At 50.5% G+C, this 22,354-nt stretch overlaps 3 protein-coding genes across 4 annotated transcripts; 2 read left to right on the top strand and 1 right to left on the bottom strand.

The window, feature by feature from the left end:
- Nucleotides 1-241: 241 nt before the first annotated feature.
- ankrd6b (ankyrin repeat domain 6b) lies at nucleotides 242-8,991 on the top strand. Of its 2 annotated transcripts, none has more exons than XM_037449640.2 (15): nucleotides 242-434; nucleotides 2,306-2,404; nucleotides 3,466-3,564; nucleotides 4,466-4,564; nucleotides 4,652-4,750; nucleotides 4,893-4,991; nucleotides 5,068-5,166; nucleotides 5,304-5,381; nucleotides 5,575-5,679; nucleotides 5,760-5,855; nucleotides 5,935-6,093; nucleotides 6,193-6,345; nucleotides 6,544-6,657; nucleotides 6,896-7,136; nucleotides 7,324-8,991. In XM_037449640.2, the coding sequence occupies exons 1-15, from the start codon at nucleotides 309-311 to the stop codon at nucleotides 7,875-7,877; spliced, it is 2,220 nt and encodes a 739-aa protein (XP_037305537.2). In that variant the 5' UTR covers nucleotides 242-308; the 3' UTR covers nucleotides 7,878-8,991. The 2 variants fall into 2 exon arrangements, with proteins under 2 accessions (XP_037305537.2, XP_037305536.2); XM_037449639.2 differs by having other exon boundaries at nucleotides 6,893-7,136.
- si:ch211-243j20.2 (uridine-cytidine kinase-like 1) lies at nucleotides 8,898-13,660 on the bottom strand. Its single transcript, XM_037449641.2, has 15 exons — nucleotides 13,506-13,660; nucleotides 12,158-12,348; nucleotides 11,961-12,067; nucleotides 11,686-11,856; nucleotides 11,506-11,577; nucleotides 11,127-11,316; nucleotides 10,994-11,055; nucleotides 10,584-10,600; nucleotides 10,185-10,283; nucleotides 10,001-10,094; nucleotides 9,863-9,925; nucleotides 9,661-9,783; nucleotides 9,476-9,583; nucleotides 9,248-9,404; nucleotides 8,898-9,168 (listed from the first exon to the last, which is right to left on the bottom strand). Exons 1-15 carry the CDS (start codon nucleotides 13,592-13,594, stop codon nucleotides 9,119-9,121), a joined length of 1,593 nt encoding a protein of 530 aa, XP_037305538.2. The 5' UTR covers nucleotides 13,595-13,660; the 3' UTR covers nucleotides 8,898-9,118.
- A 1,523-nt stretch (nucleotides 13,661-15,183) lies between these two features.
- On the top strand, nucleotides 15,184-20,100 carry slc30a2 (solute carrier family 30 member 2). Its single transcript, XM_037449643.2, has 8 exons — nucleotides 15,184-15,423; nucleotides 18,056-18,261; nucleotides 18,404-18,550; nucleotides 18,644-18,797; nucleotides 18,898-19,117; nucleotides 19,403-19,508; nucleotides 19,644-19,778; nucleotides 19,949-20,100. The coding sequence occupies exons 1-8, from the start codon at nucleotides 15,341-15,343 to the stop codon at nucleotides 20,092-20,094; spliced, it is 1,197 nt and encodes a 398-aa protein (XP_037305540.2). The 5' UTR covers nucleotides 15,184-15,340; the 3' UTR covers nucleotides 20,095-20,100.
- The last annotated feature ends 2,254 nt before the right edge of the window (nucleotides 20,101-22,354 follow it).

The following is a 22,354-nucleotide window of genomic DNA, read 5'->3' as shown; positions in this document are numbered from 1 at the left end:
GGATGACCCCCCCCCCCCCCCCCCCGTTTCCTCCCTGCCTTCCTGTTTTCACGCCGTGTGTTTCCTCTCTTCTCAGCAGCGGAGAGGATGAAGAGGAGGAGTCCAGGCGGTTTGTGGACTTTGTAGCCGACGTAAGCAGCATCAGCGTCTCCAGCGCCACGTGTGCAGCGGAGCTCGCCATGAGTTAGACGGATCCCCCCCCCCCCGGACTGACCGCCGCTGCTGCCCCCCTTAACCCCCCCCCCCCCCCTCCCACGACCACCCGGAGCCCCCGCGTCAGAGTGCGGCGGCATCACTCGCCCCGCTTCATGAGCCAGCAGGATGCGGCTGAGGTCCTCGCACTTTCCGAGCGCCTCCTCATAGCGTCGCACAAGGGACACGCCGACAATGTGGTGCAGCTCATCAACAAGGGCGCCAAAGTGGCCGTGACCAAGGTGAGCGGGGGGGGGATGCTTTCTTTGTTTTATTCATGGTTTCAGCCATGAGGCCCAAGAATGAGGAGTCACACACACAGTTCAGTTTGATGGAACAGAAAGTGCTTTCCATTCCTTTTCAACTGTGTAGCCCAATAAAGCGAATGACTGATCAGAATCAGAGGACTGTACAACGTCCCTGAACCTCCCCCTCTAAAAAAAGAGGGGGTTCCCTCTCCCAGCATGAACAGAAGTACAATAACAGAGTAGAAACTAAAGTGGAGAAAACAAATAATAATTGTAGTAAAAGCGGTAAATATGACTAATGATGACAATGTGAGCAGAACCACGGTCAATGGAAAGATTTGGGGGAAGAAGTGGATCTCAGCTGTGTGACAGTAAACTAACGGGGCGACACTGTTCTGAACCAGAGGAGCTGGACGACAGTGAAGGAAACATGAAAAAGGGACATGTGGAATCTGGAGCTTCATCTCTTTATAGCGTTGTGTCCCCGAGCCGTGTGACCCATCCAGGAGCTTTACTCAATGATTCTTCAGTCCCACTAATATCTTTACTGCCACTTTATTGTGCGCTTTCTAAATAAATATCCGTTTTGTTTTCTGTTGGCGGAGCAGATGTGTGTTGAGTCGTGCCGGGATGAATGGCGTCGGCCTCTTTCCACGCGTCTCACCTGCGTCTCTCAGGTCAAACAGAAGCTCAGCTCACTCATTACACAAATCATCTCCGAAGCTCCCTTGGTGTTTTCATAAATATTCTCTGTGAAATGAGTGCAGACTAATATTTATGCGCAAATCCTTTTATCTCGAATGATTTTTCTTTTTTTTTTATCATGTTCTTCGCTTAAACCAATTTCCCACGGGAACGTGGCGGCGTCCTATCACGCGTCCTGCTGCTCGCTCCGCCGGTTTTTGTTTGGACCAGCTGTTATTTGGACGTGTTTTTTTGGCCGGGTGCCACCGCGAAAAACACTTAATCCAGGATGAAGGGGGCCCAGTTTCATGCGAAACATTCCGCTGCTCGGGAGCACGGAATGCGGAACAGTTTTCAGAAGGTTAATGCGATGAAGGGATTGAGAAGGAAAACGGCTTCAATGAGGCAATAAAGAAGAAAGAGTTATGAGATGATGGTTGAGGCTCCACAGCCAGATAACCACCGGCTTCCCACCTTTTAGGGCGCTGGGTTTTGTCTCACGTCGCTTACGTTGGAGTTGATTTGGTCCCTTTGCAGTACTAGATTACTACAGACCCCCCCCACACACACACACACACCTGGCCTCAGGCCGGCTGCTTACCTGAGCTCGGCCAGTGGCTCCTGTCCAAGGTAACTCAATCTGAGGGCCACGTAAATACAGAGCAGAGCCACACCCTGACAAAGCACGAGATAATACCGGGGGGGGGGCTGTTGTGTGGGAACACTCATTTGATCTGTTATTTAACTGCGTTTGCACAGTGAAACGACAGATTAACAGATCACCTGACTTCCTGCTCCGTCTTCCTCCTGGATACAGTTCATTGTTCAGAGCTTTGATCCCAATAATTATCATTTATGTAAGAAGGAATTTCCCCTTGGTCCAGTTCCCTGATTTCTAACATGATCCCAATGTGTCCGTAGTGTCATAGCCATGTTTTAAAATCCTGTACATTAAAAACAGATGGATTTATAATAAAATCCTCCAGATGGGTGAGTTGAGGCCCCGCCCACAGCGCCCTGTGTTGACAGGATGCTCAGCCGATCCGCTCCTCAGCCAACGTGAACGGCGGATTAAGTTTGTTTGTTTTCGGTGGACTCATTAGCGATGGGGGGGGGGGGGGATTGTCCTCTGGAGCAGCTTGTCTTCAGTGTGTGTGTGTGTGTGTGTTCTGTGTCTCCAGTATGGCAGGAGTCCGCTGCACTTGGCCGCCTACAAAGGCCACATCGGCGTCGTGCGCATCCTGCTCAGAGCCGGCTGCGACCTGGACATCCAAGACGACGTGAGTAGACCCGAGTAGCCGCTGCCGGAGGGTCGCTTCTCCTTCTCTTTTCCCTCCAGCTTTGTTCTCCACTGGGACGTTGGCACTTTAAAGACGTAACTGAAGGTCTGATGACCTCCAGTGGCCTGGAATGGGACCCTCTGGACTGTCCACTTGTGGGGTTGCCCTCAGGATGCGAGGCCCCCTCCCTCCTTCCTGCACCTAGTGGAAAGCCAAATGTCTGGCGTGGCCAAATTCACTCTGTGTGGTCAATGAGCTCCGCAACAGGCTGCAGTACGCCCCCCAGGACGGGAGGGAGCAGGAGGTGCAGACTGCGTCAGGAGGAGGAGGAGGAGAGAAGCCAAAGGAGGAGGAAGGCTGGGAACGAGTCTGGAGGATCAGGGAGAGTGAAGGAGGTTAGCCCACACCCCCCCCCTCCCCCAATTCTGCCTTCCCTGAACAAACTCCCTCCTCCACCGGGCTCACTTCTTATCCAAGTTCTGAATGACCCTGCTCTCCTCCCTCCACCTCCTCCTCCATCTCTCATGGAACCCGTTGCTCTTTCTTCCAAACCTGCTCCCTTCTGATCCGCTCCGTGTGCTGAGTTTGCTTTGGGGCGGCTCGTCACTGCTGTCGTGGTTACACAAAGCGCTCGGGGCTCCAGACACTTTGAGACGCCCCGCTGTGGTTTGTGTATCTTCTCCACGGGTCCATGTTGACATCATCTCCGCTGGAGTCAGGGATCGCTGGAGGAAAATCATTTTTTTAAAGGACATATTTTGACACAATTTTAGAGAAACCCTGTTTGATCTTTTCCAAGAGAGAGTTCAGGGCCTCAAAGTGAAGCTCAGATTGGTTAAATGTGGACCCTTTGGATCTCCTCCTTCATCTCATTCAGTGTTCCACAAACAATTGACAAAAACAAGACCACCTGTGAATGTTGGCCACTTTTTTAAAGTATTATTTTCGTGTGTGTGTGTGTGTGTGTGTGTGTGTGTGTGTGTGTGTGTGTGTGTGTGTGTGTGTGTGTGTGTGTGTGTGTGTGTGTGTGTGTGTGTGTGTGTGTGTGTGTGTGTGCGCAGGGGGAGCAGACGGCGTTGCAGCGTGCCGCCGTGGTGGGAAACAGCGACGTCATCAGCGCTCTCGTCCAGGAAGGCTGTGCACTGGACCGACAGGACAAGGCGAGGATCTGACACACACTCACAGAAACTTCAAAGCATCTGATGATCAAAGAGCAACCAGCGGGCCTGTAATCTACTTCGTTCCCCATGAAGAGTAGAGGAGTGTGTCTAGAGTCCCAGAAGAGGAATAAAACTCCCTAAGTGATGCATTAGTAGATATGTATTATATGTATTTAAGTAGATACTTTTCGTTTCGATTGTTTAATAAGCGCTCGACAGATGGCGATGGGATTTAGTTCTGAGCGCGTTATGCAGACCACAAACGGACCACACGAGACACAAGTTGTAGTTCATGTCAGCGCCGTGTGATCCGTTGCTTCACGTTTCCCTTTCTGTCACATGACTGAAGCTTGTTTTCTTCTCTCTGCAAAGCCACGAGACCCCTTTAACAAAAACAACACTCGAATGCTCTCCTCAACTTACAGATGAGGCTCATTAGGACTTCAGTCACTATAGTTTAAGACTGTGAAACACACCGTGTTCTGCTTTGTAAATGACTGTTTTTGTCAAAGCAGCCTGGTGTCTTTGAGGAGGGAAACGATAAGGACTCAGTTCCCCGTAAAGAAGAGCTGTCTGACAGCGAGGTCAAAAGGGAACAGGTCATAAATACGTGAACAGATGCCATTCTTATCTCAAATATGTGGTGTTGCCCCCGTCCACACACCATAACGTTTGTGTTTGTAAGTAATACACTGACTGAGGATGAGTACCTCGTCCAGCCCCCAAAATAATCCTTTGACTAAACCCATCTACTTCAATCCAAAATGAGCTGGGATTAGATTGGTTTTTCGTATCCTTTATCGACACCTCACCAAAGTGCATTGGTTGCTTTGGTGACTCCTGACTGCTGTTCTCCTCCATGATGTTTGAAATGTATCCTGAAGCCCTCTTGTCTGGTCAGGACGGCAACGCGGCGCTCCACGAGGTGTCCTGGCACGGATTCAGCCAGTCCGTCAAAGTGCTGGTGAAGGCCGGCGCCAACGCTCACGCCAAAAACAAGGTGACGCTGCAGCGCAGTTCAACTGTCAACTGCATACACATCGCGAGTCCTACTGAGCAAAAGCAAATGATGACGTTGTGCTTCCAGGCAGGAAACAGCGCTCTGCACCTCGCCTGTCAGAACGGCCACGCTCAGAGCGCCAAGGTGCTGCTCCTGGGGGGCGCCAGGCCCGACAGCAAGAACCACGTAAGCCCCCCGGCCGTGGACACGCTTAGCATTTAGCAGGAGAAGGGAGCCTCTCTTTGGAGAGAGTAGCTCAAGGCGTCGCAGTGAGGAACCTTCAATAAAAAAGTCGGGAGCCTAACAACTCGCCAAATGTGTCTTCCAGGCGGGGGACACGTGTCTGCATGTCGCCGCCCGCTACAACCACGTCGCTGTGATCCGCATCCTGCTGGGAGCCTTCTGCTCCGTGGAAGAGAAAAACCAGGTGAGTCATACAGTCTGTAGTATGTACTGACTGCATGTATACATAGTAATACGTGTGTGTGTGTGTGTGTGCGCAGGCTGGGGACACGCCGCTGCACGTGGCAGCTGCTCTGAACCATAAGAAGACGGTGCGTCTGCTGCTGGAGGCGGGAGCCGACAGCCACATCTGCAACAATGTGAGGTCCTGCAGCCTCTTCTTCCTCCACATGGTCGATGCTCAGAGGAAGCACACACACTTCTGTTGCTTTACCTCTCGGGAGATTCCAATTTGATCTAAAACCGGTTAATTATGTATTAACTTTGATGTGTGCAGGCAGGTCAGACGGCTCTGGACGAGGCCAGAGAGCACAACAACCCAGACGTGGCCCTCCTGCTGACCAAAGCTCCCCAGGTAAAACCAGTAACTCCCAGCTTTAGACCACATGCAGAGGCTCCTACTACATTCTGCGTGTAATTCAATTAGTTACAGAAGTAAAGGTATTTTTTGTGTGTAAAATAAGTATTTTCACCGTCTCGTATAACGCAGCAGACACAATCATTCAGCAGTGACTCCAGTCCAGACTTTTGTTTCCTTCCGTGTGAAGGTGCAGAGTTTTGTGCGCGGCCGCAGTGCGAGGAAGAGGAGGGAGAAGATGAAGGCGGAGGGCAGAGCTCAGTCTGTGCCCAGAGACGAGGCGCTGCCCTGTAAGGTAACATCTGCACCACCACCACGTGTTTGGAGCTCGATTAAAGGAATGATATTTAATGTCATAAATGAATTGTTTCTCAGGACAGTGCTGCAGACGACAGCCAGAGCAGCGACCGACCCGCCTGCAAACACGCCGAGGTCCCCGAGACGGCCAAGAACGGGAAGCGGAAGGACAAAGTAGGTCCCCTCTGTCGCAGGAAGCCGTTTGAATCCACGCTGATGTCCTCGTTAACCTCCGACCTCGTCCCCGCTCCAGCCGTCTTTGTCCGAGCCGCTGCGCCGCAGAGACACCAGGCGCAGCGACGCCTCGCACAAGAGGAGGTGCAAGCCGCCAGGAGGCGACGTCCCGCCGCACAACTACAAAGCCTACCAGCTGTACACGCTGTACCGAGGCAAGGACGGCAAGGTCATGCAGGCAAGTGCTTGGCCCGCCGCTTACGTACCAACTTTACTGAGCTCCCACCAGCTCAAAGCGTCACTGCGGACCATCAAACGAGCCGGTCTCTGTTTCCAGGCTCCTCTGAACGGCTGCCGCTGTGAGCCTCTCATCAGTAAACTGGAGAACCAGCTGGAGGCCACCAAGGAGGAGATGAAGACCGAAATCCACACCGTCCAGGACCTGATGAACAGCAAGATGGGCCAGCTGGACCGCAAGAACAAACACCAGGTAGGGCCCAGATGAACCCATATTCATAATGTGGACAAAGACCAGCGAAGAAGGAGGAAATGTCTTCATCATCATAAAGTAGAGTGGGACGAATTCCTAAAGGCCTCTCGCTCTCCTCTCGTAGACCGGATAAATTGTTTTACTTCCTGTCGCCTACCTCCATTTCTTCTTCTCCTCGTGTGACTTTTCATCCGTCAGATCCGAGCTCTCGACAAGATGACGGTGGAGCGAGTGGCCGCGGAGAAGAGCGAGTGTCTGCAGAGGATCGACCAGCGGGCCCTGCAGGAGAGGCTGGACGCAGAGAAGAGACAGGTAGCGCCAACAACCAATCACAGGCTCTGCAGCTGATGATGTCATCAACTGTTCACTCGGGGAGCCTCATGGCTGACTGCTTCGGTTTAATTATGCAACAAAAGGTTGCACAATGAAAAGTAGTCATTTTAAACGGATCACATGGCATAAAGATTGTAGGGAAACGTTGGCCGTCTTTGACTAGGTTTGACGTGACATAATCGTAACGGCCCGCGTGGTCGTTTCTCCCTTCAAGCAGGCGTCCCTGGTCAGCGAGCTGAAGACGTGGTGTCTGTCCAAGCTGCACAGCATGGACCTGCGGTCCCCCGCAGAGCCCGTTGGCGGCGGCGAGCTGCGGCGCTTCTCCTCCGCGGCCGAGGGCCTCAACAAAGAAGCCGAGGCAGCCGGTTCCACCGCGCTGCCCCACGACAGCCCGGCGCCTCCTCTGGACTCCAGCTCGGCCAGCCACTACTTTGTGGTCCACATGGAGAGCTCTCCAGGTGAGGCCTCCTTCAGCACCTTCTTACCTTTGTCCTGCAGTGGACTGTTGTAGCCTGAAGCTGTAGAAAAGGGTCATAAACGTCAAATTGACATTTTTCAGACTGTCCTTGAACACATCAAGTGACGAGAAAGCAGCTAAAAGATGAGTTCTAGGCAATAACTCGTCTCCTTCACTCCCCTCAACAGATGCTCCCACTGCAGAGGTCAGCTCTCCTGCTGCCCCCCTGACCTCCGTCCAGGTGGTCCGGCCCAAGGAGCGTTCTGGGATGTGTGCCGACGCCCAGAAGAACAACAACCAGGACCTGCAGGACCCCGGGACCGGGCGCGAGGCGAGGAGGTGCAGATCCAGCAGCCTTTCTCCGGCCACAGAGCGCCGCTGCACCGGGGCCGAGGCCGGGCTCAGGGGGCGGGACCAAGGGAAACACCACAGGAAGCACAGCCGCAGCAGGACTAAGTCCAGAGGGGCCGCAGGGGCCAGGACTCTGGAGGTCTTTGGGGAGCAGCCCAGTGAGCCCTCCTTCGCTCAGGAGAGGGACAACATGCACGCGCAGGAGGTGACGCAGTACTTCTTCGAGGCGGTGTCGGCGCAGATGGAGCGCTGGTACGAGAGGAAGGTTCAGGAGGCGCGATGGCAGGCGGATCAGAAGGCTCAGGCCGACCGGGACGCTCTGATGGAGAGGATTGGGTACCTGGAGGACGAGCTGCGCATGCTCAGGACCAACAGACGGGATGACCGCTAGTGCACACAGTCCATGTGAGGTTCTGGTGTCATCGGACAGCTGGAGGACAGATGTGTGTTCACTCAGCATGGTTTTGTTAAATAAGGGCTGCACATATTGGTGGATGAAACGTTGATCCGTGCACCATGTTTTCATCGTACAGCAACATAAGCTGAGCGTCTGCATGTTGACGTTAGAGAAGCAGGCCACTGAACATTTATGTAGAGCTTCAGTGAATAACATTTTAAACAATCCCCACATCATTTGGACTGTGCTCTAATTATCGGCTCTCTTCAGACTCCGTAGATTTAAACTAACGAGTCCACACATCGGGGGTCTGTTCTCACTACGTCGTGGATCAGAAGTTTTCAGGATGCCGACGTTGAAGATGAATCATGAAGAAAGCCGAGTTGGTTAGTTTTACACATGGATGTGAGTAATGCACTGCGTGATAGTAAGCATTTTGTATAAAGATCATTCTGAATCTGTTTATTGGTCCCTCTTTAATACGTTTATCATTTACATATTGAGCAGAAGACACTGAGAAAACTAATGGGATTTAATGAATTCCTAAAAAAAAAAGACATTGCATATTACTATACACGTCAACAGATTAACACACTAATTACTTGACAATTACTGTTAGAAAGCATGTAGTTCTATTGACGTGTCCTTTGCTGCCCCCCTGTGGAGAAACACCAAAATACAAACTACATTCATCAATTATTGAAAGCTGATGTTTTTATTCTGTTCCACTGAAGTGGACTTTACAAAGAACATTTTCACTTCCCCAAAACAGGTGACAACTGAGCCACAATTAGATGTCTAATTGATTTCCTTTAACTGGTGTAAAACTTAGCTTCTGCTGGTCAACATGGTGTAATATTATAGAAGTTGAAACATAATGCAAAACTGTAGAATCCATTAAATATTAATAAAGCAAGAAAGTGTCCCATGTGAGTCAGTTTCATCTGAAAACATTTTAAAAGTAAATTTGACACAGTGTCATTTGGTCAAAGAAACGAAATATTATTGGATGGTTGACAACTAAAAGGATTCACCCTTTTTTAAATGAACACGTTCTTCTGATAAACAATGTAACAAAATAAAAACTTGTCTTGTTGGTCCTTTGAAACGTCTTCGCTGTAACAGCATTACTTTCAGCTGCTAAACTGTCCGTTAATTTATTTACTGAAAGAAATCCAAAGATTTGAGTCCTTGAATACGAACCTTAAGCCACATCAGCGTTTCCTCCTCCTCCCTCACTGGTCCGACGGAGCGTCGGTGCCGAAGTATCGATCCCCGAAATTACCTTTTGGACCCGAAGAGGAGAGAAAATAAGCGGCCTGCAGGTGAATTCACTGAGGAGGAGGAAGAGGAGGCGTCCTCACCGATACCCGGGATGATGTGGAACTGGTCGTTGACCTCCTTGTCCACGGCGGTGGTGATGATGTGGACCTCGGGGAAGGCGTACGCCACCGAGTGGACGCCCGTCTCCGCCATCAGGAGGGACAGCAGGAAGATCTTGTCCTCGGCCACGTCGTGGTCCTTCAGGAGGGAGAAAGAGAGGAAGAGCTCGCCGCCTGACTTGGGTTTGGTTAAAGACCGAGTCGACCTACCAGCAGCACCCTGACGGCCATGAGGGCGGCCGCCCCGGTGGACACGGTGCTGTCCATCAGGAAGACGAAGTCCTCGCTGATGTCCTTGGGCAGGCGGAGGTAGTGGAGCTGGAAGAAGACGAGAGATGCAGGACGTCTGCGTTTGGTTGGCTGTGACGTTTCTCCTGTAAAAGGGTCACAGGTACCTCCGGCTCCCCGGTGTCGTGGTTGGTTTGGATCAGGATCTTTCCCAGTCGGATGTCTTTGCACACGGCCATCAGAGCCGGCTCCATCGTCTCCCCGGCTCTCAGGATGGAGACGCCCGTGATCTACGACACAAAAACAAACAAACAAACAAGCTCCCGCAAACAACCTCGTCAACGAGCGACAGGAGAAGCAGCAACTTACTCGTTTACCGCTCAGACGCTTGCCGTCGTAGACGCCGCCCTGAGGCATCTCCACGGATACCGGCTGGACCGCAAAGGAAGAGGAACGTTAAGACGGGACGATGTTTATTTACACGGTAACATTTAAAAACACACTCACCGTGAGAGGCAGGAAGGAGAGCGCATGCTCGATGAGAAGCCTCATCAGTCGCTTTGAGTAGAAGATGAACTCGTCTCTGTTTGTGTCCTTGTTCCTACACACACACACACACACACTGTAGTTTGAGGCGTAAAGGTCAGGATGACTGGACCTCTGAGGGGTCTACATAACCCCCCCCCCTCACCTGATGATGGTGTGCATGCCGTGGACCTGCGGCGTGCTCTGCATGACGCTGAGGGTTCTGGGTAACGGCTGTCCCTGGTGAGCCGAGGCCAGAGCCGACCTGTGCGAGTCACACGAGGAAGATCAGAGACGTCGAGAGGAAGACGAGCAACGAGACCCAGAGGAAGCATCGGTTGATTCTGCTTTTGTGTTTTCACAATAAAGAAAGTATTTGCGGCACCGATCACAGAGCGAGCGAATCCACGACCATCAATCAGACCCGAGTGAAAGGCTTTATGGGTACAATGAGCAGAAATATCAGATCGATTGGTCTGTTCATCAGTAAAAGCTGAAAACAAGACTATTATTGATTTCCTGTGAGATGAAGCGAGGTTACAACAATAAAAAGAGGCCTTCATACCTCACAGTGATCTCACGCTGGAAACGTCACCAGTCAGCCAGACGAGACATGAGGAACAAAAAAAACACCGGATAAGTCCACCCGCAACATGAAACCCCGCCAAAATAAAGCCAAACACGTGAGGCAGAAATAAATGTTTGTTTGTTGAGCTGCAGCATTAACGACTAAATGAGTCTCCAGATGTTTGTGTCTGCAGTGCAACGTGCTAACAGCGGCTAATTAGCGCTAAACACACTGGCAGGTATTTGATTGTAGAGGCGTTTTGGAGCAGTAGAACGCTTTGACCAGACGTTGGTGGATGTCAGGAAGCTAAACATGAAGGAGAATCGATGAGAGGAACTGAGGCGTCGGCCGTTGTGTCCGAGCAGCAGCGGACCTGCAGGAGAAGACACGTGTTGAGGACCCTTCACCTTCTCCAGCTGGCTGTGAACGTGCTGAACGATCAGATCCAGCGCCACGAAGTTCTCTCCACCTGCAGACAGGGACGGGGACTCAGAGACGACGCCTCACGCCGAGCCGACGCTCAGCGAAGCGAGCGCTCACCTCTGGGCACCACGATGTCGGCCGACTGCACCGTGGGTTCGATGTACTGCTCGAACGCCGGCTTCACGAACTTGTTGTACTGTTTGATGATGCCGCCGATGTTGCGCCCGCGCTGCGAGATGTCCCTCTTCAGCCTCCGTATGAGGCGGACGTCCGAGTCCGTGTCCACGAACACCTTCATGTCCAGCAGCTGGTGGACACAATGTGGAGCAGTGTGACTGTTTTATGGAAATTATGTCGAAGCCAAAATAAAAAGGAATGAATCAAGAGAGTGGAGCCATTTTCTCATAGAGGTCACAGGACGGGAGGAGTCGCCCCCTGGTGGTCACTGCACAGAATGCAGCTCTAAGGCCGATCCAGATGTTGAAGTCATTCTCACCTTTAGCAGCTCCTTGTTGGCAAAGGCCAGGATGCCCTCAAAGATGACAACGTTTGCCCCGTACACCTTTTTCTGTCAAGACAAACACATTTTAAAAAGAAAATGACAAATTAAATAACAAATTAAGCTCAACTATGATCTTTACACGGCGTGCTAACCCTAAAGAGAAGACTCTCTCACCCATTCTTTGCGTCTGCAGTGGGACGTGAAGTCGTAAACCGGCACCTTGATGCTCTTCCCTTTCTTCAGCTTCCGGAGGACGGAGACCAGCAGCTCGAAGTCGAAGGCGTCGGGGTGATCGAAGTTGTACTCGTTTTTGGCCGCGAGCTCCTGCTCGTCTTTGTTCAGAACCTGAGACCAGAGTGACGACATCATCATCATCATGTCATACATGAAGGCTACTTCATCATGACATACAGTACGTAATCATGTTCTGTGGGGGGGGGGGGGGTTACCTTGTAGAAGGAGTCCATGGAGAGCAGCACCACCCAGGGGACGTCCAGCGCCTCGATGATCTTATTGGCTACTGTGGTTTTCCCAGAAGCGCTTCCTCCACACAGACCTTCAGGAGCAGAGGAGAACACGTTACTGGAACACGGGCTGGCGACTGGTCCGGTGTGACACATGGGGGGGGGGGGGGGGCGTGGCTCACCGATGACGAAGGCCTCCTTGAAGGTGGTCCCCGTCACGTTGTACCAGGGCGGCCTGCCGGCCGTGTAGATGGTCCGCTTGTTGGTCCTCAGCAGCGGCGGCTCCGTCTTGGACTTGCTGGCGGGCTGCTTCCTCGGCGATATCGACGGGGTCAAAGGGCAGCGGGGCGCGCGGCCCGAGTCTCCGCTCCCACTGGGGTGGAAGGCGGGGGGAGAGATGCAGATGCACAGATCAGACTCTTTTTCCTTCTTAGAGTATCTTTGGTGGATGAGGGAAGGTGGAGCTCCTTCAGAACCATCACTAAACATCGTGGAAGCCTAAACACACCAGGATAGTTTTTCCGAGTACGCCGGCCGCCATCAGAAATGCCTCTGAGCTCATAGCGGGCCCCCGCGCCGCTGCGTGTGCAGGCGTTTAAGTGGCTGCGTGTCTCTGCAGGCGCCACAGAGATAATGAAACACTCAAAAAGAAGCCTGCGATCCAACATCCGAGGCCACGGAGACCAGCTTTGAGTATTCATCATATTTGTGGAGCCGCAGACACGAGTGTCCTGCAGAGGGGACGAGAGGGAGACGATGCTGCCGTCTCTCTCTCCCTCGTCCCCCCCCTGCAGTGAGGTCTCTGCTGTCGGTGTGGTTGAGGGGGAGGGAGGGGGTCTCGCCAGCCCTCCCCAGGAAATCACACCGTCGCCCCGCACGCAGCGAGGCACGAGGGGGGGGGGGGCACCGCTCACATGAGTAAGGCTGTCATCACTTGGCGGGGTCGTTGGTAAAGGTTTACCTCTATTACTATTTTCACACTCAAAAAGCTCAGCTCAGCTTCCCTCCCCCCCCCTCTCTCACACACACACACACACACAGTTAATCCTCGTGGGCAGCTATGACCAGGGATCAACCAAACAAACAATGTCAGGCCGCTTTCACTCACGCATCCAGGTGAGCATCCGGGCACCTGAGCCCTCAGTGTTAGCCACGCTAGCATCAGCTTTCATCCAATCGTATATCAAAGCTAATAATAACAACAACCATCCCTATTAGTAATGAACACGAAGCCTACTGAAGGGTGTTAGTGAGTTATGCTAAAGGCAGCCGGCCATGATGAAGCGCTCCCTCTGTAAAACAACCCCGGACACGTGTTTAGGGATTCGGGGTTCACAGACCGTGGGAAGAGTTATTTAAATTTCCCTCGTCGGTCCATCTTTTGTTCGCCGCTGCCACGCGCACACTTTGCGCATGCGCGGAGGTGAATGCTAGCTCCGTTAGCCTGCTAACTTGAGCCGCTAACAACGTGCCGGAGGCGCAGGGCGAGCCGCTGACGTTTGAACTTTACGTTTGTAGTTGATAGTTTACCTGTGGCATCTGGACCTGTCCGCTTCTATCCCGCCGCCTGTCTGCTGTTCGTCCGGTTTGACGTTGCAGTCGCCGCTCTGTGTCTCCATGACGGCTCTTTCAGCGCGGCTCTGGAAACCAAACAGGGGCAGCGTCGTGACGTCATGACGCGACGTAAACTCACGCTGAACTTGCGGATGTCGGAAGAATTGTGATTAGAAATGTGGAATTTGTAGTATATATTGTGTTTGATTAAGTAGAAAAAGTGAAACTACTTTAGATCACTCTGTGGGATTGTCCCTCGTGAATGTAGATCTAGTGGCTTCAGTTTATTTCAACAATTCGTGCCAATTCCATAAAAAATATAATATTTATCAGCGGCCGATGTTGCTACAACGACACAATGTGTGTTTTGTTTGAAAGGATATGGCTATTTAGATTCAAACAACTTATAAATGCTCGATATGTATACTTGTAAATTATGAATCTATAAAAAATGGCATTTGGCCCACTAGACGGTGAACACCCCATTTGCGCAGGTGTCATTGTGAATTATGACCAGTTATTCAGAGAACTCCATATTACTTACATCTTAAAATACATCAAATATAACTAAATTAATGTGCATTTCATAGCCATTCTCCCTTGACTGATATAATTATATGATGTTGTATAAACAAATGTTGATAAGTGTCTTTATAACTATCATGAGCTAATGTCACGTTAAATATTTATATATTTTTCCTTTTTTCTTTGTATTTTTTTAACATACTGTTGGCTAAATAAATATTTTAATTTTAATTTCATTTAATCTCTTGATATTGTCATATGTCTATTTAAACCCAAAAATGATGTGTAAATGAAGGTCTAACAAATTGTAGCACTTATCTATTATTTTGAAACTGCTTATTTGATGAAAATTGTACTTTGTTACGGTTCTTCTGAGTTTGTATCTCTCCACTTATTGTAAGTTGCTTTGGATGAAAGCGTCAGCTACATGACATGTAATGTAAGGTAATGTTGGTCCAGGTTAGGCCTGCTGAACGACACCACCTGCTGGTGTAAATGTGGACCTGCATTGTAAAGTGGAAGCAAAGGATTATGGGTAATTGGTTGATATTAAATATATTTATAATTATATATATATAATTATTTTGTATCCCCCTACATCATTTAGGAGAATGACCCTTCCATATGCCATATGCCGTGAATGCAGATGTGGAGAACACCTGCTTTCATCACCTCACAGAGGAGCTCACAGTGACCTGAGTTCAGTTCAGTTCATGACATTCATTGGAATTATTTACCAAGTATTATTCGACAAAAAATATTTGAATTGGCTGAATTGATAATAAATGAATGCAGAGCGGAATGAAGACAGGTTGTGATGTAAAAATAAATATCTGAGTGTTTGCTGTAAGAATGTGCAGAAAAGTAAAGGAGAGTAATGATTAAAAAAACAAAAACAACAACATATGATTTTGATCTTTGAGAGTAATGAATGAAGTGATTATTGGATGCACCCACCGGGCCCCTGCAGACCCGTCCTGCACACCGACAGCAGCGGCCACGCGCCGCGTGTGCGCGGCTCCCTGCTGCTGCAGTTCGAGCCAACAACACCCCCCCCCCCCCCAAAAAAAAACCTCCCTCAGAAAACTCCCGCATGTGGTTCCTCCTCCGCTCCTCTCCACCACGAAGGGTTCTACCTCTGAGATGACTCCCCCCCGCGTCCAGTGAAGAAGACCAGGAAGCAGCTCCTGCAGCACCCTCTTCATATTATATTCATTTATTGGCTTCTTGTCTTTTATCATCATTTAAATCTCACGCGGGACACCGACCGACTGCGGGCCGATTCAATGGAAAATAACGCCGCAAATTCGGAGAAGTCTCAACTGATGCACGAGAAGAGTGCGAGAATGTATTCTCTCAAACTGCAAAGGTGGGTTTTTGTTTTCGTGGTTTTATGGTTTAATGGTTTGAGTGTGACGCGCAGGGGGAATAATGCTGCAATAAGTTACACGTTAGATGTGGCATGCGACACAAAAATACATTTAGAAGAAATAAAATATCATAATTAATAATCTCACATTAAATAAGAAGCCCTGTTTCTCTCTGATTCTTGTGCAGAAAGTCACAATTTAAATAAAAATAATGTATATGAATAAAAAGGACATGTGTGCGCATGGCGGGTGCAGTCGTTACCGGGTGCGCGTGAAGCGCGCTGCCGCGCTGTTTTGTGTGAATGAACAAATTCATTTGCACGCTCGGCTCGTTCGTGGACAGCTCGTGACAAATGGCCATTTCACCGAGGACTCATCACCTGTCATTAAGGGAGGGGGGCAGCAGGGGGGACAAATATCAGGCAGACATTATCACCTTTATAGAAATAATACAAATGATTTAAAAAAAAATACACCTATACTATAAGTGTGCATTTCGGAGTTACAATCATAAAATTATTTTTTTAAAGGAAAGAACCATAATAAATTAAAGAATAAAACAAATAATTTACTTTATGATCCTGTAGGTTTTTCATATCGCAAATCGAAATGTTAAATAGTCAGGTGTGAAACACGTGTGCGCGTTCACACTGATCGACACTGATCGATGACTTTGGAAATATCGGAAAAATAAACTCCAACTGGAGAAGGATGGATCCTCTCGTGGAACCATCCGCGTGGACGTGAATGAGCTCGTCTCAGCTGTTTCGCCCCATTACTGGATTTTGGGCCTCTTCACAAAAAAAAGAAATATATACACACACATTATCACGCGCGCAAAAACGTGTTTTTTTCATAGTGTCAGAAAAAGGTGGCGCGTGCTTTCAGACGCGTGCGTGTTTGTTCGTGCGCGGTTAAAAAAAAGAGTGCAATGTGGCATCACATTTGGGATTTCATGCACCATTTGCATCGCGTGTGTGTGTCTGTGTGTTTGTGTGTGTGTTTGTGCGTCATATTCAACACTTTGTTCCAGCTGGCTCTAAAGGAAGTGACATCACTCCTCAAGGCCCAAACACGTCAGACATATAATCGTTCATTAAGAATCGGACCAATCAACAGGAACCACTTACCGACGCGGCCTTGTTTATAAAGGGTTAATAACACGTTTCTAAGCCTTTATTGATGGTTTAATATTGATTATTAACGCTCCAAGGAGCAGTAACGAGCCATTAAAAGAGAAAATTAGGTTCGGGTTATTTATTCATTTTGTCAAATATTCTCACCATTAGACAGTAAGAAATGTACTATTTTTGATAAAGGATTAATCGGCTTTGAGGATTTGTTGCTAAAATGGTAAAATTCACCATTTCTCTCAAACAGTGTGAATTCATCAAGATTATAAAGACAGATGATTGATAATGTTATTAATAACTTGTTAGGAGTTTATCAAAGTCAATACATTAACATATTTAATCCACTCACCCATGATGTACTCACTGTTAATCCCGATATTTCTGGCAGCACTTGAAGGCATCATAGCTGGCTGAGGGGGTTACTGGGAAGATGCTGCTGATGAAACCAGTGAAACCAGTCGGGCCTTTTGATGGACGCGCACGGAACACGCACAACGTGTTCACGCAACTCACATCTAGATAAAACCTCCAAAAGCATCCAGACAAAGTGAGAATAAAAATAAGATTTAAACAAAATGTCTGATGGAAAAGGCCATAAAAGCACATCGTCACTGAGGTTAAGGAAACCCTGCAGGTTATTGATCCACTATTTTAAATGTGCAGAATAACAACATTTGAACATTTGCTTTGAAATCTCAGGACACTCCAGTGTGTGTATATGTTGTGTGTATAGGGTGTGTGTGTGTGTGTGTGTGTGTTTTCATGTCTCAGTGGTATAATTGAACAGAATCTGTTTTCCACTTGGCTGATTCTCTTCAGTTTGGACGTACGTATGTGTGTGTGTGTGTGTGTGTGCGAGATAACGGCTGATTGTGAAACACTGGCAATCTCCCGTGTGAAGTGTGCGGCGTAAAGTGTGCGTCTGTGTGCGGTTATCTCGAGTGAGCCCAGATTAGTTTTTTTCCACCTCATTAGCCACATCATCACAGCTTCCCCCTCACTGCCCAGGAGCAGCAACCTGGCTGTGTGTGTGTGTGCGTGTGTGTGTGTGTGTGTGTGTGTGTGTGTGTGTGTGTGTGTGTGTGTGTGTGTGTGTGTGTGTGTGTGTGTGTGTGTGTGTGTGTGTGCGTGTGTGCGTGCGTGCGTGCGTGTGTGCGTGTGCGTGTGCGTGCGTGCGTGCTTTTCGCTCTGCTCCCATGATTAAAATGTAACTGGATCTGCTGGTGTGGTGAAAGCTGACGTCCTCGTGATAGGAACATTAAAAGCATCCAGCAGATGTACTTAAATGGCAGGATGCGTTGTGTTAAAGCTCAGCGATGGGGAGGCCGCCCCCCCGGCCCCCACAGCCCTGCTGTCGCATTCAAGCTCACAACAACCCATCAACCAAAAGACGGTCATTTTCTTCCCCACAGGAAGCCATTTTTATTTCGAACGGTTAAGTGTTAAAGTCCAGATTAAATACATTTTCCTCTTTCTCCCCCCCCCCCCCCCCCCGCAGCTCCTCTCCAGACCCCAAAGATCAATACCCCGACTTCCCCTTTAAGAACGGGGGCGTGGCCGTGGAGCTGAGGAGGCCCGTGGGCGCCCACTGCCACGGGGCCGCGGCGCCGGCCCGGGACGAGGGCGCCGTCCGGCAGCTGGCCAGGAAGAAACTCTACATCGCCTCGGCCGTGTGCCTGGTCTTCATGGTGGGAGAGGTCATAGGTGAGAGCTTATCGTGGTGCGGTGTTATTCGTTATAACTTTAAGCGAGGTATCAAAAGAATAGGCGCCGCCCCCCTGGTGGCCACTACAGAGAACACCACGCTGGCGTCACTCAGTAACTGGCGCCCCTGGTTCCCCCGCAGGAGGCTACCTGGCGCACAGCCTGGCCATCATGACCGACGCCGCCCACCTGCTGACGGACTTCGGCAGCATGATGGTGAGCCTGTTCTCCCTGTGGATCTCCTCCAGACCGCCCACCAAAACCATGAACTTCGGTTGGCACCGATCAGGTGAGAACGACGGCGACGGGACCCTCGCCTCCTCCCTCAATATGAAAAGGTAATTAGGACCCCCCCCCCCCCTCGTCTTCTGCCCCCCCACAGAGATCCTCGGGGCGTTCGTCTCAGTCATCTCCATCTGGGTCGTCACGGGGGCTCTGGTGTATTTGGCCGTCGAGAGGATCGTACGCGGCGACTACGAGATCGACGGCCACGTGATGCTCATCACCTCGTGCTGCGCCGTCGTGGTCAACATAATGTGAGCGGTTTCATTTCTGCGTTCTCTGCAGTGACCACTCCCCCCCCCCCCCCCCCGCCCCCCGCCTCGCCAATCAACCCGTAGCCTCTTCTCTCTGCAGCATGGCCTACATCCTCCATCACTCCACCACCTTCCACGCCCACGGCACCGGCTACCAGCAGATCGACGAGGGCGGCCGGAGCCCCGTCGCCCACGGCCACTCCCACGCGCTCCCCGGCGGCCACGGCAACACCAGCGTGCGCGCCGCCTTCATCCACGTGGTCGGCGACCTGCTGCAGAGCGTCGGCGTCATGGTGGCGGCGATCATCATCTACTTTCGGGTCGGATATTGATCACGTTCACGTCAGAAAAGAGAGCTTTACGCTCAAATTACATTTATATGTTGCCTGAATATTCTCAGCTTTTGTAGCAAAGAAAGACCACAAAGTGTCCTTCTAAAGGCATGGAGGTTCTCCAACGCGTGCATCGTGAGAGTTAAACAGGATTCATCCAAGACGTTCCCTCTCTCTTTCTGCCTCGGGGTCTATAATGGCTGCCGACTGTGGGAAAAACACCATCTGACGCCCGTTATTTTAATCTTCAAAAGCCTCTTTTCGCCCTTGCAGCCCGAGTACAAAGTGGCGGATCCCATCTGCACCTTCCTGTTCTCCGTCTTCGTCCTCTGCACCACCGTCACCATCCTCAGAGACGTCTTCAGGATACTCATGGAAGGTCAACAGATACTATTTAAAATGTTGGGAGAAAACCCACCATCCTGTCCTCATGCTAAGCTAAGCTAACTAGCTGCAAGTGAATAGTCGAGGTGAATTAACAGCGAAGCTTTTGTTGTGTGTGTGAACGCTGCAGGTTCCCCTAAAGGAGTGGAGTTCAACTCGGTGAAGGAGGTGCTGCTGTCCGTGAAAGCCGTGAAGTCCATGCACTCCCTGCACCTGTGGGCCCTGACCCTGGGCCAGGCGCTGGTGTCCGTGCACGTGGCCATAGGTGAGACGACGCAACGACCCGCACACACACACACACACACACACACACACACACACACACACACACACACACACACACACACACACCTGCACCTGCACAGCGTCTCTCTGTGGTCGCCCTACACGGCGCCGTCGCTATCAACGCAGAGCTTGTCTCCCTGCTCTCTCCAGAGGAGGGCGCCGACGCTCAGTCGGTGCTGCAGGAGGCCACCGACCTGCTGCACACCAAGTTCGGCTTCCACAGCATCACCATCCAGGTGGAGCTCTACTCCGAGGACATGAGCCACTGCTCCCACTGCCAGGACCCCAGGGACTGATGCCAGGCACCGGACCCCCGGACCCTAACCCCCCCGACAGGAGAATTGTATTATTTTGTGTTTGTGAGTCAGGAGACGGCGGAACCATCCACGTGTCGGTAGAACGGCGCCGATGCTGCGCCACGCTAACGCTGCGCTAGGCCTCGCAGTGAAGTCCCTTTAAGTACAGAAAATAATCTTCAAAATATAAGAACGGACGATTCGAACGATGCAGCAAAGATTAAATTCATGACACTTCAGCCAGATTGAAGTAAACGCTGGTTGAAAACACTGCCCGACGATTTGCATTTCTTAAAAATTAAGAAAAACTGCCAAATGAAGAACCAGGTGAGCCCTTCTGACGTATTGAAGCACTAAAGCAGCAGAGCAGCGTTAGCTGTGGAGCAGCCGACGTCCTACCGGGGGCACGTGGATGAATTTAACGTCTCAAACGGACCGTCTACAGCTCACGGGCCACCTTTGATCTGATCTGACATTAATCTGCAACACCAGCCCGGCCACGAAGGTGTCCCTCATTTCACCGTGAGCTCCGGTCCAACAGGACACAGACCGGACCAAATGCAAGGGTCTCACGTCGCATTATTCATGCAACAGCCTCACACCAAAGATGAGGAGTCCAAACTCATTCAGGGCTGCGTGAAAGCTTGGAAGCGGTTATTCTTGTTTTTTTCGGTAGTTCTATTCTGTTGTGAGTTGCTTATTGATCGGTCTGTATTGATGAGTGTCAAACTGGAGAAGCGGTCGGCTGATTCTGCTGCAGTTCTGAGAGCAGAAACGATCACTTTCAGCTTCAGGCAGTCGATCATCTCACGGCTCTCTCGTTCCTCTCATTGATGAGTCTCACTGTGCATCCACCCGATCCTCCATCTATCATTCGTCAATCCACCCAATTCTCCATCGTCCATCCACCCAATCCTCCATCTATCCTTCATCAATCCACTGATTCGTCCAACAGTCCATCCACCCAATCCTCCACTGTCCATCGTCCATCCACCCAATCATCCATCTATCCATCGTCAATACACCCATTCGTCCACCAGGATTGACCCAATCCTCCATCCACCCAATCCTCCATCGTCCATCAGTCCATCCACCCCATCCTCCATCGGTCCATCCACCAGATCCTCCATCAGTCCATCCACCCAATCATCCATCTATCCATCGTCAATACACCCATTCGTCCACCAGTCCATCCACCCAATCCTCCACCAGTCCATCCACCCAATCCTCCATCGTCAATCCACCCAATCCTCCACTGTCCATCGGTCCATCCACCCAATCATCCATCTATCCATCGTCAATACACCCATTCGTCCACCAGGATTGACCCAATCCTCCATCCACCCAATCCTCCATCGTCAATTCACCCAATCCTCCAATGTCCATCAGTCCATCCACCCCATCCTCCATCGGTCCATCCACCAGATCCTCCATCGGTCCATCCACCCAATCATCCATCTATCCATCGTCAATCCACCCAATCCTCCACTGTCCATCGGTCCATCCACCCAATCATCCATCTATCCATCGTCAATACACCCATTCGTCCACCAGGATTGACCCAATCCTCCATCCACCCAATCCTCCATCGTCAATTCACCCAATCCTCCAATGTCCATCAGTCCATCCACCCCATCCTCCATCGGTCCATCCACCAGATCCTCCATCGGTCCATCCACCCAATCATCCATCTATCCATCGTCAATCCACCCAATCCTCCACTGTCCATCGGTCCATCCACCCAATCATCCATCTATCCATCGTCAATACACCCATTCGTCCACCAGTCCATCCACCCAATCCTCCACCAGTCCATCCACCCAATCCTCCAATGTCCATCGGTCCATCCGCCCAATCATCCATCTATCCATCGTCAATACACCCATTCGTCCACCAGGATTGACCCAATCCTCCATCGGTCCATCCGCCCAATCCTCCATCGGTCCATTTTGTGTTGTTCTTGGCATCGGGTCAGATGAGTTGAGCGTTGAATGGAAGGAGTTCATCCTCTGGGGAGCTGGAATGAGGGTCAGTTATCGCTCAATAAACAGAATCATGGTATCGGAGAGATGTCGACACGCCTGTAATAAAAGCATCGATGTTGTTGGATATTTGTACTCCGTGAACTACTCGAATGCTCGCATGCTTGTTAGCTGTTACTCAATGTCGCGTCCAATAAGACGTCTCCTCGTTCGACGACCAATCAGAACGCCCCGTGGAGGGTTAATCAAAGACAAGACTTCTCCTTTAAAATGTATAT

This window comes from Pungitius pungitius, chromosome 20 (genome assembly GCF_949316345.1).
Source record: "Pungitius pungitius chromosome 20, fPunPun2.1, whole genome shotgun sequence".
NCBI classification, from domain to species: Eukaryota; Metazoa; Chordata; class Actinopteri; order Perciformes; family Gasterosteidae; genus Pungitius; species Pungitius pungitius.
Note: the sequence above shows the minus strand (reverse complement) of the source record. Positions and strands in the feature narration are given on the sequence as shown.